Source organism: Drosophila novamexicana, unplaced genomic scaffold (genome assembly GCF_003285875.2).
Source record: "Drosophila novamexicana strain 15010-1031.04,08,12 unplaced genomic scaffold, DnovRS2.1 tig00000462-arrow-pilon, whole genome shotgun sequence".
Taxonomy (NCBI): Eukaryota; Metazoa; Arthropoda; class Insecta; order Diptera; family Drosophilidae; genus Drosophila; species Drosophila novamexicana.
The window spans coordinates 323,433-342,813 of record NW_020824806.1 but is presented as its reverse complement, the minus strand read 5'-3'; the positions used below and the strand labels follow the sequence as shown (position 1 = coordinate 342,813).

Sequence of the window (19,381 nt, the reverse complement as noted above, 5' to 3'; positions counted from 1 at the left end):
AAATGTTGCTGCGTGTCTTTGCTCTGTGAGGAGATAGAAAATGGAGTACATCGTCGTCAGACTTCAATTATTCTGCGAAAATGTCGCAGCAAACAAACAAAGTGGAAACTATCATCAAAAAGAGTAAAATATATGCTTCAGAAATTAGAGCATTTTAAGTTTATAATCGCGTTAGTCAGTTATTAACGGCAGACCAAATATCGCTCGATTGCCGTCAAAAGCAGAAAAGAATGAGAAGTTGACTTGGCCCAAAAACAAACGCTGTCAGCGCTTTGGCTGCAAAGTTACGCAGTTTTCAAGCCAAGTGCTCAAAGTGGTCGGCTGCTGCAGCATTCCAGTCTTGGTCTGTTTGGGACAGACTTAAGTGTCGGCCAAAAGAGAATCAAGCGTCAAGTGTTTGCCCGTCGCACATAAAATGAAGCGTCTAATGGGTGAACAACTAAAGCGTTTCGCTCGACTCAGCGAACTGGTCGCATTTTAAACACTTTATGCAAATGTCAGCGGCGACACGTAAATTAGCGCAAAACTCACTCGAATTGTGGCAGCAACCTGAACATGACAGCTCAATTGAAGATGCCACACAGCAGCGGCAGGCAGGCAAACATGAAGAGGGAACGGGACAGAGAGAGAGAGATGCAGTTGCAGCTCTTGGCCAGATTATTGCCATTAATCAGATATCGACGGGCGCGTCATAAACTGCGCTTGTAATCGACTTTTGCCATTGCATTCGCTTTCAAAGAACCCAAAACAAATGGCAGACATGGCGAGCAGCAGCAGCAGCAAGCATCTGACAGCGAGTTCAACAGCTCAACAGATCTGGGCCCAGAGACCAGATCGGGCCAGGTCTGCGCTCGGGCCATGGCTATGAAATATGCAGCACTTAGTACCTACTTAAGTTGCGCGAATGCGCCAGGCCTCGGACGGACACTTGGACGGACGGACAACGTTTGAGATAAGATCACAACACTGCCAACAAAGATCACTGACTGTGTGTGTAAGTGTGTGTGTGCGGTGTGTGTGTGTGCCCCTGGCTTAGGAGCCATGCGGGGTTGTCGTGCAGACAAGCAGGCACAGTGCACAGTGGTACAATAATGCAAGAGCATTGTTAGCAACAATTAAATACCTTTGGCAGGTATAATTAACTTCTATAAGACAACACTCTTTAAGCTAACCCAACCATATTATTTGCTTTCTCTCATGGGTAATATTTATATGTCTTATTTTCAAATATTTATTTAATGTGATACCTGTCTTACGTATTGATTATCCATTTATTTAGATATCTTTAGAATTTATTGATTAACGCAAAATAAACATAGTGCAAGCTGATGCAACTATTTGGTTTTCGTTCGTTGAATTAAGTTGTTCTGGTTCGTTAGAATTAAGTTGTTCTGATATTTCATATAAAACCTCTTATAGAAACAATCAAATCATATATCAAAATATTTATGGGAAAATCGTAACTCAAACGTTGAAAGAAAGTTTTTTTTTATTTATATATTTATATTTATATTTCGATCATCTTAGTTTTCAATCTCTCTTATAGACTGGTTTCTATTAACTTCTTAGTTACTATTGTTTGTCTCTTTTATTTCTATTCTCTATCTATCACTCTCTCATCTCTCTCTCTCTTTACTCTTTATCTATCTCTCTTTTTCGCTTTTTTTATTCTCTATACCTATTTCTCTCTTTATTCTCTATCTATCTCTTTATTCTCCCTCTCTCTCTCTCTCTCTCTCTTTATTATCTGTATTTCTTTCTCTCTCTCTCTCTGTCTCTCTCGTTGTTACCTTTCTATCTGACATCCCCTCGCACTTCCTTATCGAACTTTCCCTCCCAAATGTCCCTATCTTCTGAACACATTCCTAAACTCTTAGCCCAAATTTCTTGAATATGTTTTTTCTGCACTTTTCATAGACTTCAGCCCACTGTGCTTAGGCAGGAAGGACTGCAACAGTGGCATCGACTCGTAAGTGGTATGAAGTACGTGCATTTTGTAGATAATATTGAAATAATAGCAGCTGCTGCGCATTCGCTTCGAGTCGCAGTTCAGATGATCGTCGATTGAGCAGGCAACGCGCCTGCTTCTTTTGTCTTGTGCTGCTTGTAACAAATTACTTGGTTGCCAACAAACCGCCCACCCCCTCTCCTCTCATCATATATACAATAAGCCCGCCCCCCTCTGCCCATCGTTTGTCGTCGCCGTTGTAAGCGTCGCTCGTTTTTCATGTTCTATTTTTTTTTGTGTGGCAATCGCAGCCGCTAGATTAACGCTGCAGATACAGATACGAGCAGGAGGAGGAGGAGGAGGAGGAGGAGAAGGGTAAGGAGGTGGAGAGTGGATTGAATTCAACGATCGATCTACTTTAAGGCAGCATGGCCAGCAATAAGAAACGTTTAGTTGGCTCCGCTTGACCGATAAGCGGCTGATAAGCCGCCCAAGTCGAGACTGTTGTCGAGACGTGGACATGGACATGCCAGCCAAATGACCAACTCAATTTGCTGCCGCATTTTCAATTAATGCTGCCCCACGGCGGCGACAACAGCAGCAGCAACAACAACAACAATGCGAAAACTTTGCTTGTGCCTTCAAAATAATTATAATGCAAGTTGTTATTAAAGCCCTCTAGCAAAAAAAAGGAGTATAATCAACTTACGACAGATGAATCAGTAAGGTATATGCATATTTATGTGCTTAATCAGTCTCGAGAAATAATATAAGACAAGTTTCATTGAGAAGGAAGAGGAAGACAATGAGGAAGACAATGAGAAATTGGTTTGTGTATAGAAAAGCCGAATGATTTTTTATATGGATAACGAGTCACTTCTAGCATCTTATAAACCTCACTGAGAATAAAGTAGAGTATCTAACAGGCCAGCATTGCCCATAATAAATGCAGATTTCGTGACAGGATAACATCAAAACATGTTCTGTATGAACAATCGGAACTCTGCAGAAGATTATCGTAATATCTGGCAGATGCAATTATGCCTGCTTTCAGGATCTGGATTTTCAGACCTGAATGAGAGTCAATACAAAAAAACATGTAGTAGGTTCTTTGTACTAAGTCTCATCCAAGTCTGAGCATTCAGGTCGTGAAGACTCAATAAGGTTTATAGCGTATTCAATCCTTAAATAGTAATAATATATAATAATAATATGAAAATAGCTTAATGCTCGCCCTTTAATTACAACAACTGGAGAATTTTGACAGCCATTTTTCATATTTTCGTATTGCTCAATACCTCCAATAAAGAGAGTACGCGTATGCCTACTAATTAGTTTACAGGGTATACAGCCAATCGAGCGTACGCGACTTACTTAATCTTATACAGGAGAGCTCGAAGTGGCGAGTGCCGAGTAAAGTTTTAATTGAGTTCTTTGACCAACTGCGGCCACAACTTGCACTCAATGAAGGCGTGGCTCATCGCCAGCTGGAAGCTGTAAGCTGGGAGTTGCTCGATGTTGGCTTTATGAGCTGCATTTAAAATGTAGTTGATGCTAAAATGGAACCTCCGTCGACTTCCGTTTGCAGAAGGTGATTAAGTGAATTGGCATAGTCTAGTCCGATAATGTCTGAGCGTTTTATATAGCCTCAGTCGAAGCTCGGGAGCTGTTGCAATTTTACGAGCGAGTTTCGCGCTTCATTTTGAAGGCCGGCAACTGCACCCAAAGCTGTTCAGGATTTGCACCTATTACTCGGTCTGACTCGAAGAACGCTTAAAGTGCCGTTAAAATAGCACTCGCCAAAATACATATATTATTTGCCAAGGCAATGGACATGAAAGTAACAACAACAACAACAACAACAACAACAACAACAACAATGAGTTGTAGCAGAAACTGGCAAAGTTCTACGCAGAAACTACGAACTTCAAATACGCTTACTATGAAATTTTTTAAGCTTTTGATGTATATAAATAATGAAATTTCATTTGAGACATGCTTCACACTATTCTCACCATACTAAACTCTAGAATATTCTTAGTGGCTCTTGAAAACTGATTTAAATACTTGTACTTATTCAAAATATTTGCAAAAATATTCCAAAAGAGTTTTTTGCAGAATCTTAAGAAATGCTAGATAAGCAGTCTACTGACCTAATGCATCCTTATGTATGATCTGCATCGGCCTTCATCTAACCTCACCTGATCTGACTAACAATAAGCCCAGGCTTTGCGTACACTGCATTGATTATGCATGTTTTTGTTTCCAGCTTGTCAGACTCTCTCTTTTTAATAGAGTATAAACACTAAAGGCAAGTACTTGTTGGAGCCTGGTCTGTGGTCTGGCCCGAGATCCGTCTCCGAGCTGCAGTTCGCGCCTCCACTTCTGACCTTTCGTCTTGCTTGTTGTTGTTGTTGTTGTAATTGTTGGTAAGTTAACACTTTATAGCCGCAACGTCTAGAAAAATGTGCAAATGGAGTCTTGTGTCCACAATTTACAAGGCTTCTAATTTCCAGCTGCAGCTCCAGTTCTGGATGCCGCTGCAGCTCCGGCTTCAGCTCCGGCTGATTGGCTGCCCTCCCACGCTTTATGCAAATTGGCTGCACGACCACGCCCACACGGCCTGCAATAGCGCCCAGTTTAATATTGCTTCTTGGTATGGAGTGCATTGCCAATGCCATTCGTAATTGCAAATGAAAATAAAGTGAATTTTATGCGATTTCCTGTTGCCATTCATTTAGCCTGTGGCTGCTTTCGGGGGCTTGCTTTGCCTTGAGATCAGGACCCGAGAACAGCTCTGGCCAGATATGGCAGTTGCTTCTTGTTGTTGTTCCTGTTGTTGCTGTTGTTGTTGTAAGTGTTGTTCTTGTTGTTGTGCTGCGGGGAATTCGGGTGCGTTGAACTGCAACTGCAGCAGCAGCAGCAGCAGCAGAGGCAGAGGCAGAGGCAACCGCATCAGCAAGAACCTCGATTCGGATTTTGTGTTTTGGGATTTCTCCTGCTGATGTATTGTTGTTGTTTTTGTTGTGAATTATTCATGTTGTCTTTTGGAATTGGTTAAAACGAAAAACAGCTCGGCCCAAATTGCATTTGCTGCACAGGCGAGGGCGTCAGAGCGAAAGAGACAGAGACAGAGAGAGTGAGAGAGGTGGAGAGCCTCTCAAAAACTCGGTTGCTGTTGTTTTCGCTCATTTTTGAGAAATGTTGCTGCCACTTCCAAACAACCAACTTTGTTCTTGCTGTAGTCAGACCATAAAAATGCCTTGAAAAACAAAATAAAATTAAAAAGAAAAAGGGAAAGAAATAACGACATGACATGTCGAAAATGCATTCATTGCTTTTCGTGTGAATAATTTATGTGCGGCGCAAATTAAAATTCATTTTTGCCATTAAATTATATTTGAATTTTCATTTTTATGCACAGCTGGGGCGCTAATGACAATCCATAACAATTTCCCTGTTGATGCAAAATCTAATTAGTCATATGTGCAAAAAATAAATACATTTTATAAGATAAGCAAATATTAACATGTGGGTACTGAGATTTTACATAAGCTAGCCCAAAATATTAACATTTGCGCATTGAGATTTTATGTAAATTAACCCAAAATGTTAACATTTTTGTATTGGGACTTTACCTAAACTAAGCCTTTTTGAATAATGCAAAAGAACTTGTTTTATGGAGCGGCATCTAGATTGTATTTTAGTTTATTTGCATTATCTGTAGTGTTACAGGCAAAGTTCAAACTCCAAATATATCTATATGTACGGGTGGCATCTCTGCCAGAAAGAGATATCGAATAAATGTTAGTTAACGGCTGATAAAATGTTAGACGTCTGTTATCTAACAGAAGTGATGATAACAGGAGCTTACGTTAACAGAACGAAGAGTTGAGTTCAAGCTTCTGAAGCGAAGAAACGTTTGTTTGATCTGGTTAACTATACTAAGAAACGAAATGTATCATTTTATCAATAAGAAATGAATCTATAAAGTGAATAAAAGCAAATCTACTCAGATATTAAACTAAAGAAGATCGATACCTACACACAACATATGTTAAATATTGTCAGGAAATTCCCGTCAAAATAAAAATTTGTTTTTTCCTCTCATAATATTCTTAAGCAATACAAAAAGCAACTTGTTCAGTTCGGCAAGCTTATGCAGAGACGGGGATTTTCTCCTTATAAGATGTGATTAATATATAAATGCAAATTTATTTGTTGGTTTAGCTATCTGTCTACTTATTGCCTAGGCAAATTATGGCCAAGTATACAGAGAGGGTTCTTTTTACTTGATTGATATAGTATATTTATCTACTAGGAAATGGTTTCTTGATCCCGTCCACTCACACTTTCTTCCAAAGATTAATAAATAACATACCCTTAAGCATCTTTGCTGAAAAGAGCCAGGCTTCTCATAAGATAAACATATTAATAGCTATGAATAAAGAGCTATTCATATAAAAATTAATATTGCCATATAGTATACCAGAAATAAGATCATATTTCTTATAACAAAACCTGTCCATTTCCTTACTTATTCGCATCACAGCGGAGTCTTACTCTGTTTGGGCAGCTCACTTATTCGTTTGTGTCTTCTCTCGACAGGTTTTCCTTTATCTATGGGCAAATATGATTGAGGATTGAGTCGATGAGGAACGTATTTTGCAAAGTGCAACCTTGAACAATGTCAAAGCCAGAGCCAAGCGAAGAGTACACAAGCAACAGCTCAGACAGAAAATGTGCATCCGTGGCAAAACATGGCACAAACCGACGACAAAGACTTCGATTCGCTTCTGAGCCCTTTTTGCAACTCAAGGGTACACACAGCACGAGCTGGCCATATTATTTTGTTTGCACTGATTGAAAATTCACAGAACAGTATAGGAATTGAACGACACAGGAGCCAACTTGTAGCCTGGTCTGGCGAATTTCCGGGCCTCGAGAGACTTGGCAACGGCTGTAATTAGTTGGGAGACGTCGTCAGACTCGAAACGAAAGAAATGACCTCATTCCGGGCGCGCTGCGTCGCCTCTCCACTGCCCAGGCTTTCTTTCTCCGGCTGCTTATTTTATGTACATTGTGTACACATTGCGACACAGCCCGAAGGCCCCGAACCATATGGAAATGTTTTATGACGGCGACAGCGCACCCTTCAAAAAGGGGTGTGAAATTGGAATAACATGTCACTCATATCGTATAACACGTAATGCGGCCAAATATGCTGGTGGTCGAGTCGAATAGGGTCGGGCTGGGTCTGGTCTGTAGCTGGCCAGGATTCGCACAGGATGTGCCAGCACAAAGAGCGAGCACGAAAACAATTGTCACAGTTCACGGGGGCAGGCACTAAACAAAGAATTATGACCATTAAAAGTAAAATGTGAAAAAAAAAAAAAACAAACAGAAGGGATTCCTTTTATGGCAAATGGTAACAGGAGCGGAGCGGAGCACGTAAATTTACTCGGCTTTGCTTGCGGGCTACACCCAGTTCATCATCATTGTTGTTGCTTTTGTTGCTGTGTGGTACTAAGATTTTTTTAATTACTGCCTGGCCATTAATTAAGCGCGTCTGTATGTGTGTGTGTGCGAGTGTGTGTGTGTAATCAACGCTTTGAGCCAGCGTATTTTGTATTATTAAAGCCAACCTGTGCCCAACAATTGGCACTGACTTACAAAGACAGGCCAGAAATGCGTGCCAAAGTTGTGTTTAGAGAAGCCTGCTGGTGTCCTTTTAATTCTGCACTACACTGTTACAAATTGGGAGTAAATGTTGCATTCTCTTTGAATACAACAAAGAAATGAAAGCTTTTAGCTGGAGAACTACAGTACTTAATCTAGATTAGATTGATGCTGTACTTTATTTTATCAAGAGTTTCAAATTTCTATTTTTTTAATAAATTAAATTGTTTCCCATCACAATTAATTTTTTATTTCTATCAATTTTATTTAATTTGACTTATTTGCAGCTATAATCTTCTTTTTTTGAGCAATGTTTCAAATTGAACCTCAAATTTTGAACGTCTTTTAATTATAATTTATTTATTATTTTCAATCAATTCCTCTTTATTTCCTAACAGCTTGTTTTGAGCTCTTCTCGACTAATTCTGCAACTAAACCAACTGTAAATTAATCTAGCTTGTTTAATCTAAGCTTGGCTCATCAAAGTACAGTTTTGTGCAAACTGTCCTTTTCTGTTGTCCTGCTTTAGTTTATAAAAAATATGGTATTATAAGTCAATGTCTGGCTTTAGCTATGATAAATTTCACTTTCAGTTAAGTCGCCCGCTTGGCTAGTTTTTCAACTCTGGACAAACCTTAACCCCTGGACTTCGGCGTATGACCCAAATACTGACATCCCGTAACACGCAATTTGCATATGTATTTTAGCCGAAAGTCGTCCGATAAAGCACACGCCACCAACGGGAACAGCTTATCATTTTGCTTTTCTTGTTTAGACAAGACCCTGACTTTTCCCACTTTTCGGGGATGTTCATTTTTTGGGCTGGCAGTGATAAATTCCAGGCACCCCACGAGCTTAAGCTGCGCATTGTTTAAGGGAGTTGACGGCATTTTTTATACCCCCGAATTTGGTAGAAGGGCATTTAATTTGTTTGCATTATTTGCGCATTTTGTGTGGATTTAAAGAGCTGATGTATATTTCCAGATACCGAACTGAAATTGAATTACGCGCGCTCTTGCCTGTGGAAAATTAATCAGTTAATGCGTTTCACCTGACAACAATGCGGATATTTGACCTGTTTCTGCCTACCTGTGCAAAGGCATGACACTTGTTGTTTATGGGAATTCATTTTATTTAAGCGTCATATTCAGGTATTTATGCCCTGTACGAGACTGTAGAATAGAGTGTCCACTTATTCTGCTGAGTGCTTTCAAGAGCTCAATACAGAAAGTGTTGTATAGGGTATCCACAAGTCAAGTTCTATTGTTTATGAAAGAGTGTAAATCAAATCTAACTATGCTAGACCTGTACAAGGACTTATTCCACTTATTTATCTAATAATTCTTAGGAAGTTCCGTTGGAAAACTTGGTATAGGGTATCAGCGAGTCGAGTACTTTTGAGTATATATCACATTCAACTATTTTTGCTTTGTAGAAAGACATATTCGACTCATTAATCTAAGAATTCTTAGGATGTTCAGTTGAAAAACTTGATATAGGGTATCAGCGAGTCGAGTTGTTTTTTTTTTTAGTGCGTGTATCTCACATTCAACTATGTTAGCCATGTAAAAAGACTTATTTGACTAGTTTAGCTAAGAATTTCTAAGAGCTACACTTTGTAAAATGGGTACAGGGTATCCACTAGTCGAGTACTTTTGTTTTTCAGTGAGTATATAGCAGATTGAACTACTGCAAGAAGACATATTCGCCCCTTTCTACGAATTTCTAGAAATTTCAGCTGGAAAACTTGGAATAGGGTATCCAAAAGTCGAGTACACTACGCGAAACTGATGCGTTTAGAGTTGATGGCTTGTAAATAAAAATGAGCCACATATTTAAACATTTTGCAAATTCTTGGATAACACACACACACACACACAAATGTGTATCGAGCGAGCGTCTCCAATACACAAATGACTCGAACGGAACTCATTAAAAAATGCTCGAAGGCCAAAAAGAAGATAATAAATGCTGATAACTAGGTAAATTGTTTGTTCCGAAAGTTGATTTACCTTAAATAATCAACAAATGTCTCCTTTTAAGAGCGGGTCGTTTTTTTGTGGACACCTATCCATATCCATAGTTTGTTTTTAAAAACACTCCGAAATAGTTCTCCGAATGCTCCGAATTGGTAGCAATTATTCTAGTTTATCAAGAACTTAAAATTCTCGAATCTATATTCATAGTTTCTTTTCGAAATCACTCCGAAATGGTTTTCAGAAAACTCCGAATTGGTACAATTTAAAATTCTGCAATCTATATTCATAGTTTCTTTTCGAAAATACTCCGAAATAGTTCTCCGAATACAAATTTTCCAGTTTATCAAGAATTTAAAATTCTCGAATCTATATTCATAGTTTCTTTTCGAAATCACTCCGAAATGGTTTTCCGAATACTCCGAATTGGTAGCAATTATTCTAGTCTATAGAGAATTCAAAATTCAAACCCAATAAACCCATTTTTGCATTATTCCTCGAGCTGTTCTATGTTAAGCTCTTATAGCTTGTAATTTTCATTGGTATCAGTTTCAATTATCGAGCAACTACTGTAATTTGCAACGTCCTTGTCTTATCTATGGAGTGCTCTACATCACTTTAATTATCGCGAACAGCTCGATAATGTATGACTAGCATATGGTTAAAAATCGTGTGATTCGTGATTGCAAAAAGTTTTGCGATTTGCGTCAGTTTTTGGGCATGAGGCAAAGGCTGATATGTGAAACATAATTATCGAAAGGGTAAATCTGGTCAAAGGTGGGGCTTATCATCTATTGACATAAAATAAACTAATTTGACAAATAATAGTTTCGCAAAAAAAGAAAAAAAAACCTGCCCGTTTGCACGTCGGCCAGCCAGGCAATCTGTCACCTGAGTCTGGTGATAAGGTTAGGGCTAACTGTACATTAAAGATAAGTATTCGTATTCATAATCGATTCGCTTACCTTGACTCGCTTGCGAAACTGTTGCCAGCTGCAGCAGAGGGAATCCGAACCAAATCCACAGCCACATCCAGTTAAATCCGTTTGTTTTGGCCATTTTTGTTGACATTTTAATTGAAACCGTTTCTTTGATTTTTTTTTTTTTTTTTGCGTCGATTTTTGCTTTAATTTGAATGGTAACGGTTTTTGTTCCGTTTTAGTTTTTGTTTTTATTCTGCTGCATTTTAACGGGCTTTGGCTTCGGTTTCGTTTTCTTTTGGTTTCCTTTTCGTTGTCACTTTTGCACAAACATTCTACAAATTCTACGCATTCCTTCTACACACACTTATTATTATTATTCTTATTATTATTATGCGCTCCCTCTACTTTTGTTGTGTATTCGCCGAATTTTATGGCTTGATTTCGTTTTTCGTTTTTCGCTTTCGTTAAATTCATTCAACTTGGCGCTGCTGCAATTTGTGTGTTTGTTTTGCCGGCTGCAACAATAACAAATTCAATTTATGCGTTTTTTTTTTGACTATGCACTTTATTTTTTTTTTTTTGGTTCTTTCACAAACAAAACACGCACATCCAGCACAACAACAACAATAACTACATATGGGAATAGGCGCCAGGCAACAACAAAAACGGCATCAACAAATTGCGCAGACAGTATTGTTGTCTCGCTTTAACTAACGTTTGCGTCGTCCGGCCGCAGGCTAGCGTTGCGAATTTTATTATTTCTCAATTCATGCCCTGCACTCGATTTGTGAATTAAAACAATAGCACTTGCTACAGCCAAACACATACTATTATTTATATTATAATATTTGAGTGCATTGCATTGAAATTTCTTTCAATTTAAGCGCGTTTTTTACACAACAATTCCATGCACTTCGCACAGTTGACGCGCGCAGCCAACCTTACGCGACGAAAATCAAATAGAAACTGACAAGAGAAGCGCAATAGCAGGCGTTGGAATTGTATGAACATGAGTGGAGAGCAAGTGAGAGCACAATACATGCACGCTCGTATTTTCATGCGTCGAGTGAGAGCGGGTATCGATACGCATATCGATACTCCTCAGCAGAATATGAGAACTAATTTAAAAACTGTTTAACTGACTGCATAATTGTGGCTATTTGTGTATGTAGCTTAAATGATGTATTAAAATTAAATTAAACCATTAAATTGGTTAAATTTAAGCCAAGCTCACATTTCAATTGAATCACTGACCATGTCCCAAGCAGCTTAAGCCACTTCTCTGCACCACTCGCGCTCGTTCTCTCGCTCTCTCAGTTGAAGTTGCATTTTGCAACACTGTCTGGCGCCAACTGTGTACAGTTTGAATTGGCGCAACAAATGAAATCGTTTTATGCATTGCTTAAGCTTTAAATTGAATTGATTTAAATTGTTAATTGATTTATTTTTGCGCTGCCCTGTGTGTTTGCTATACAAATTGATTTAACAACAACAAATTGGCAATGTCGCGACGCTGGCCAAGTAATATGTTAACCGATTCAATTAATTCCAACTGTCAACTGTGCATTCATTTATTTACATATGCCCTTTTGACTTTTAGTTTGCTTTGTTCATATGCATAAAAAGTGTAAAGCTTTATATATGTGTGTGTATATTTTTTTTTGTTTTTAATTTTCCGCTGACTGTTGCGGTCGCAACTTGTTTGATTGCCAACCCTGCCCCACCCTCTGAACGAGTTAAGGGCCCCAGCGGGCAAATTGTGGTCGAGAGTTATGGAAAAAATATGCTCGGAGCAAAGCAATTCTCAACAGTTCTACGCAGGAGACTCATTTACAGTTGCATATTTTATTTAAAGTTAAGTTAACCTGCATTTAAGCTTGAATTTGACTTTAAGATTAACTTACAAGTTAAATGATAAATTTAAAATTAAATGCACAGACATTTACACAAAACGCCACAAATTGGCCAGAGAAGATGGCAAAGGGAAAGGAAAGTGCGCTTAAAAAATGGATTTCATTTTTTGTTGTCCAGAACGCGAGACCGTGTCGAAGCTGCGGATAGCAGCTGGCGAGGCGGACTTCATCAGCGTGGCTGAAAGTGGGTCAAGTTATGTGGACTTATCAAATTGCCAGCTAAAAGATTTACACGCTCGCCGCTAATTGCAGCATTTTGAATGGGCTTCCCGGAATGGCGCTGCCTCCTGCCCAACTTCATCCTCATCCTCATCGACCGCCCTGCGCAATACAAAACCACTAATTTTTTTTTGTTTTAATTAATGGAGCTGTCGTTGTCTCTCAGCTCGTCTGTCTCTCTGTCAGTTTGTCATTTGCACTGACAGGCAACAGCATAGAAAGTATCTACAGCCCGTTTTTTAACGCCCACCAACCGCACAAGTACCGAGCACTCGAAGAAGTTCTACGCGAATGCACAAACAGCACTTGTCATGGATAATTATAAGAACTTTCAGTTTTTAACTTGTTATAGAGTCTCATTTGAATCCGATGCCATGGATTATAAAGATATTAGACGGATTACGCTGCACCTAAAAACTCTGCGAGTTTATTCTGCGAGAGCGAACAGTTGACGATTTTCATTTTAGGGATTCCAGTTCCTGCTTGAAGGTATTTAACTTGAACTAACAAGCAATGCAAGTGACCGAACAAGGAGGAACATGGTTCGTGTCATAGACATAAAAAGCCTAATATAATAATAATAATGACAATAGTAAAAACATTATTAATAATATAATAATAAAATTGAAACAAATAATAATAATAGTGATAATGATAATGATAATGATAATGATAATGATAATGATAATGATAATGATAATGATAATGATAATGATAATGATAATGATAATGATAATGATAATGATAATGATAATGATAATGATAATGATAATGATAATGATAATGATAATGATAATGATAATGATAATGATAATGATAATGATAATGATAATGATAATGATAATGATAATGATAATGTTAATGCTAATGTTAATGCTAATGCTAAGGATAGTGAAAATTAATATTACTTACAATAAAGCAGTTCATATTAATATATGGTCGAACCATTCTAGGAAAAGAAAATTGGGGCAATAAATGAGTATTTTGATTTACTATATCCATGATTCAATCGATAATGTCGAATATATTGCCTCTATATTAATACTTAACTTAATTTAACTTTATCATTTCAACTCAAAGCTCTCGTTTGAGATTTATATTTATACTACTCTCCATAAAGATGCTTCACACACTTCCTTCGGTATATTAACATACACTATGTTAGGGTATGACAGGTTTTTGGAGGCCTTAATTGCAATTGACGGCGACGCGCACCGCAAATTGCGTGGGCAACGCGAAAATGAGACAAAGACGGAAAGCTAGCAGAGGACAAAAAGAGAGGGAGAGAGAGAGAGAGAGAAGGGAAGAAGCGAGGGGCAAGAAACAACTACGACGCGAGTTAAATTGAGTTAGCGTCGAGACGACTTGACAGGAACAACAACAGCAACAACAACATCAGCAACAACAACAACAACAACAACAATAAATACATATTTATATGCATTACGCGCATAAATCAAAATCAGCTTGTAAATTTAATATGTCGCCGTGTATTTTGTGGCGCTTGCCACATGATTTATGCCGATTGTATTTCAGTTGCATTGGCGCGAAATAAAAACGAGTAAGCAGCAAGTGATACCCTGTAATCCGGATAAAGACTGTTCAAGTTACCGCTTTTGTAGCCTCGCGGATATAGTTAATATAGGACAACCTCCATAAAGTATATACATTCTTGATCAGCACTAACTCTGGGTAGATATAGTTTATTAACTGATGAAACTTCTCATTTGTTGCAGACGGCTATGTAAGGTGTTATAAGGGTGCAGACCGGATCGAGTCACTATATCAAATAGATATTGATCATTAGAGCTAACGATCAATTATTGCCTTTTTTCATGAACGGTTATTGCTGTTTGAGATGACAACTAAACTGAACTATTAAGAATTTTCATATTTTCCCAATTTCCGACTATAGTAGTCCATTGTAGTCCATCATATATACCCTATAGCAAGAATCGATCTGGCATTAAGTTACTTCTGCCGAATTGTTGCTTGGCCAAGTATAGAAATACATAATGCCAACTTGTAAGGGTATTTTATCTTCGGCAATTTCGAATGTACTGTACTCTTGTTGTTCGCCCCCAATTTAATATAGCTACAGGGTATACAAGCCGTTAAAATGCCTAGGGTAGAGCGCATTGGTTATTTAATTAACACGCGACAGGTTCTCATGACTTTAAGCCATATAAACCAGCTAATTGGTAGGCAGCTCAGGTCGAGCCAATCTCTCATAGAAAAAAGTAAAGACATGCCCAAATAAAACTTAATTTTCACACATTAAAATTAGTTGGAAATCCCCCTCCACGCACCACCCTCCCGCCTAAAATCAACCTCAACTATTTCTACTGACACTGAATAATGACAAATTCAGGCCCTGGCGACAGTTTGACAGCTTGTGTGGATCTCTCAGTCTGCCAGAGAAAAAAAATATACTTATAATATCTCAGTTTTGGTTGAGAAACGAAAGCAAAATTGGGACTTGACTTGCACTTGGACTTGGACTTGATTAGTGTGTGCATGTTGTGTGTGTGTGTGTGTGTGTGTGTGTTGTGTGTGTGCATGCCCCATGTCTGGCAGTTTTGAGCGTTGTAAGCTAAATAAATGAGTTTGTCAGCCAGCAGCGACATGATTTGATAATTGGTTTTAAATGCAATTGGAAAGCGGCACGAAAGTGGCCAAAAGCAACAGGAAGCGGTTCCCCAACTGAACTGCATAAATCAATTAAATTTAAGTAAATAAATATAAATATAAATAAATGTAAATAAATAAGTGGTCTTAGCATGGCCAAAATGGCTTAAGTTTTGGCCATTGACATTTTGTTTGCGGCCATAATCAGCTCAAATATTGTGGCAGCAGCTTCCAAGTGGCCACTAAGTGACTCACTCGAGTGTCGAGCTTCGAGGTTCGAGTTCGCGATGTGAATGTGGCCAACGGGGCGGGGTTATTGCGACGGTTATGTAAGGTCATTAAGACCCCACCCATGACGCGCCAAGAATGAGCCAAATAAAAGCAAACAACAGGAGAGAACAGTTGACTGTGAAGTGCTCGAAGAGTAGATACTCTCTGATAGATGTTTTTCCATAATAAGCGAGAATTCGGGCTTGAATCACAGGCCTCATTGGAGGCAGGGCTAATCATGATAAACAATATCTTCCGCTTTCTGGTAGTTCGCGAGTTTTTCAAGATTATCAAAAGTGTTCGATTTTCCAGCCTCATGCTCGAATCATAATAGCCGTTTTGGCAAGTGTATCGAAAACAAAAGCGCTTGAGCTCAACATAATTCTGACACTCGAAAAAAGTTTTTTATGAATGCATTCGCAGGCACCGTTAACACTGGCCATAAAAACAACTTAGTCAGCAAAGTGAGCGTTAGTCAAACTATTTTAATTAAATGCCACCAGATACCGCGCGGGATGGGGCAAGATGAGGCAAGAGGCAAGAGGCATGTGGCAAGCGGCAAGTAGGGCTATTCCCGACCCAGTGTTGGCTTTAATGGACTCGTTAAGCGACGCCCCCTTCAAATCGCAGCCGCACTTGCAACTGGCGCTCAGGCATGCAGCACATAAATTAATGTTGGCTTTGCCTCTCCACCCTCGGCACGCTCTGCTCAAAACAAAAAAAAAAAAAGAAGAAGAAGAATGCACAAGCGACAGCATTTTCCACATGCTTTTCAAGCGTGAATTTTGCGCACATGTCGCGAGAACGCAGTCGATTTTTCGAGAGAACTGAGATTTCGACTGCAAATTGGCGCCTGACAGCCCCCAAAAGAGTTGACAGCTTGTGGGGGGGGGGGATAAAGAAAGGGGCGAGGAGGAGCGAGGAGGAGTGGCATAGAGGGGGCTGCAGCATTGGTCAAGTTCATGTCAAGCCAACGCAAGAGTAGCTGTCAGAGAAGACGCCCAACAGCTGCTGTCAAACATAAAAGGGGCAAAAATACAGACTCAATTCGAGCTAGACAAATAGACCAGATCTTAAGCCCCTTTAAATGAGAAAATACTCACAATTGATGTACGTCAATATTTCTTGGAACGAAACAAGGGCAGACATATTTAATGGCAACGATTTCAGTCAAAGAAATTCTCAGGGATTATCAAGTAGAAATGTTGGAAGAAATTAACAGAGGCCAAATCAGATGAGTTTTGACCGAGTTATGTGTTTGGGAAGTTTCGACCTGTCTTTAAAGGATATATAGGATATATTTGAGCAAGATTTGCCTTTTTGTCTTAAAGCAACTTTTAGACTGATTTTACTAATATTCTATGTACCTAAGTATTCCATGTCAAGCGCATGCCTAATTAAATTCCATATAGGTTCGGATGTATCCTGCGTTTCATTTTTCCCTTGTTCCGCTCGAGCTTACTTAACAGCTTTTCCTTTGCAGTTTCTTTGGCTTGCGCGTGTATTTCGCTGCCTGACAGCTTTTCACTGGGGCTGCGAAATTAATTAAGTGGAGTTTAGCACTTGTTAGGCAATTGCTGAGCCCAGGCAAAAGCCAATAAATCCTTGTTGCCTGTCACAGCAACGCAGCGCAAAAATTAGAGGAACTGGCACAGGAACAGGTACCACGACAGCAGACAAATTAGATCTATTTAAATTAGCGAAGCGCCTAATTTAATTATAGGGCCACGTTGGAAAATTGCATAAATTTATGCACAAAGCCCACATTTTAATGAACTGCCAGGAAAATTGTTCACTCGTTACGCCCATTTGTTCATCCGTCCGTCCGTCTGTCTGTCCGCCTGTTTGCACATAATTAAAATACAATTCAAAGAACGCCCACACACACGCACACACACACTCATCGCGAAAATGTGAATGCATTTGGGGATTTATTTGGTTATTGTTGATTTTGGCAACGGCCCCAATTTTGCAGCTTTGTCTATGTGCTTGGGGAATTTTTGGTATTTCCATCGAATTTTATGTATTATGCATGTTCTGTAAACAGCATTCGATTTGAACAAATATTGACAGTTGAATGACAGTGCGACTCCGACTGCGACTTCTATTTTCCAATGAAGTTGCACATTTTCCATATTTCAAGTTGCCTCAACGAAAAAAAAAACATAAAAATGGGAGAAATATATCTGTAAAATGTGAGTAAATCAAAACAAACAGCGCCTGACCACAGGCCATAAATCTTGTCCAAATATTTACCCAAGCAAATAAACTCAAGTAAAACCAAAGAACTGGACCTGGAGAACTCTGGGCTAGAGAGCGCACAGGAGGCCGAGGGGACATACAGATATTTGGTTTTTCAGCTTTGAGTTAAATAAACTTTGCTAAATCGAGATGACTTGCCATAAATTCGAAGCCAAATAGTTGAGAATATGGCATATGATAGCTCAATAATTGATCAACTATTTATAGTATTAATAGTAATAATATTAACTAAGTGCCGGACTAGGTGATACTCTGTTTTTAACAGCCGAAAGACTTCTTACTTTATTCCTCACAGATGAATTTTTGAATATCACAAGACTTTATGAAAATCTGAAAGCCTTAAGTTCATGAAAATCGCAGAGAAAGGCGACAAAATGTAAGAAATTATGGAAGAGAGTAATTAAATCAGAGAGGGAGAAAGAGAGAGCGTGACTGAGAGAGTGTGAGAGGAATATGAAAAATTGAAAGATGTCGGGTCATTTTACTAAACAACGAAAGAGAGAGAGAGAGAGCGAGAGAGAGAGATGAAGGGAGAGAGAGGAAGAAGGCAAAGAAGAAAAAAGAGAGAGTCAGACAAAGAGAGGGAGAGAAAAGAATAGGCCACGTCAATTTTCGAAACAAACAAATTCTGTTAAGCAATACTCGAGATTATGAGAATCGCATAGAAGAGCATTTCACATATTGACAGAATTGAAGCTTCATTAAAGACATTTGAACTCTGCATATCGCGATTATGCACACTTAATGGGTTCTTAAAAGGTTGCCGTCGCTTGCTAAATACACTTTAGCACATTTATTATACCCCATTTTGGCAAATTTTGACTTGGAAAAGCGTATTTATGGTAATAAATGTATGTCAAGAGCTCAGCTGTCAGATGAGAGCTGCAATTGATGCTTTAACCAAGCGTTTGTGGACTGTGCTGTCTCCTGTGTTTACTTCATCTTAATTAAGCTAAAACCATGCCCACATTATCAACAATTGTGTGTGTGTGTGTGAGTGTGTAAAAGTAACTGGAAGATAAACACAATGCCACACTAATGACCATATACATGTTCTACACACAAGCACACGTGTCTGTCTGTCTGCGTGCGTGTGTGTGTGCATCTGTGTGTGGCTCATCAATCATCAAGAGTCCCTGGACTAGGTGTGAAACTTTTAGCGAAAACGTTTAAACGTGACTTCCGACTTTGGAGAATTTCAGAGTTGAACGTGTTGCCGCTACTCCTCTCGCCGTTCCCCCTTAAAGTCAAATATATTTATTACAGCGATATGTTTGCCAAATAAGGTAAGCCGCATGTTGTCTGCATGTGTGTTACACTTGCTGCCGGGGCCGAAAGTGTGAATATGCGCATAGCTGTTACCATTTTGGCCAATGCCAAAGCGCTGCATAAATCACACTTGTTGGCCATTCGCATGCATTTTCCGCGCTGTGGCCCATAAATTAAAATGTTTGCAATGCTCTGCCGATTCAATTTAGTGGGCGTGACCTTTGCTCTTGCATTTTGCACGTTTTTGTAGCGTTGTCCATAGTTGACTTATTATGCTGCGCTTTTCTCGTCTTC

At 39.0% G+C, this 19,381-nt stretch overlaps 1 protein-coding gene across 4 annotated transcripts in view; it reads right to left on the bottom strand.

Moving 5' to 3' along the window:
- LOC115760501 (neogenin) overlaps nt 1-11,079 on the bottom strand; it is a 46,096-nt gene extending 35,017 nt beyond the window's left edge. For all 4 annotated transcript variants that reach the window (XM_030701858.1, XM_030701859.1, XM_030701860.1 and 1 more), the window contains exon 1: nt 10,569-11,079. In XM_030701858.1, the coding sequence (XP_030557718.1) occupies nt 10,569-10,674 (106 nt within the window). In that variant the 5' untranslated portion in view covers nt 10,675-11,079. The remainder of the gene's footprint in view (nt 1-10,568) is intronic.
- Between the last annotated feature and the right edge of the window lie 8,302 nt (nt 11,080-19,381).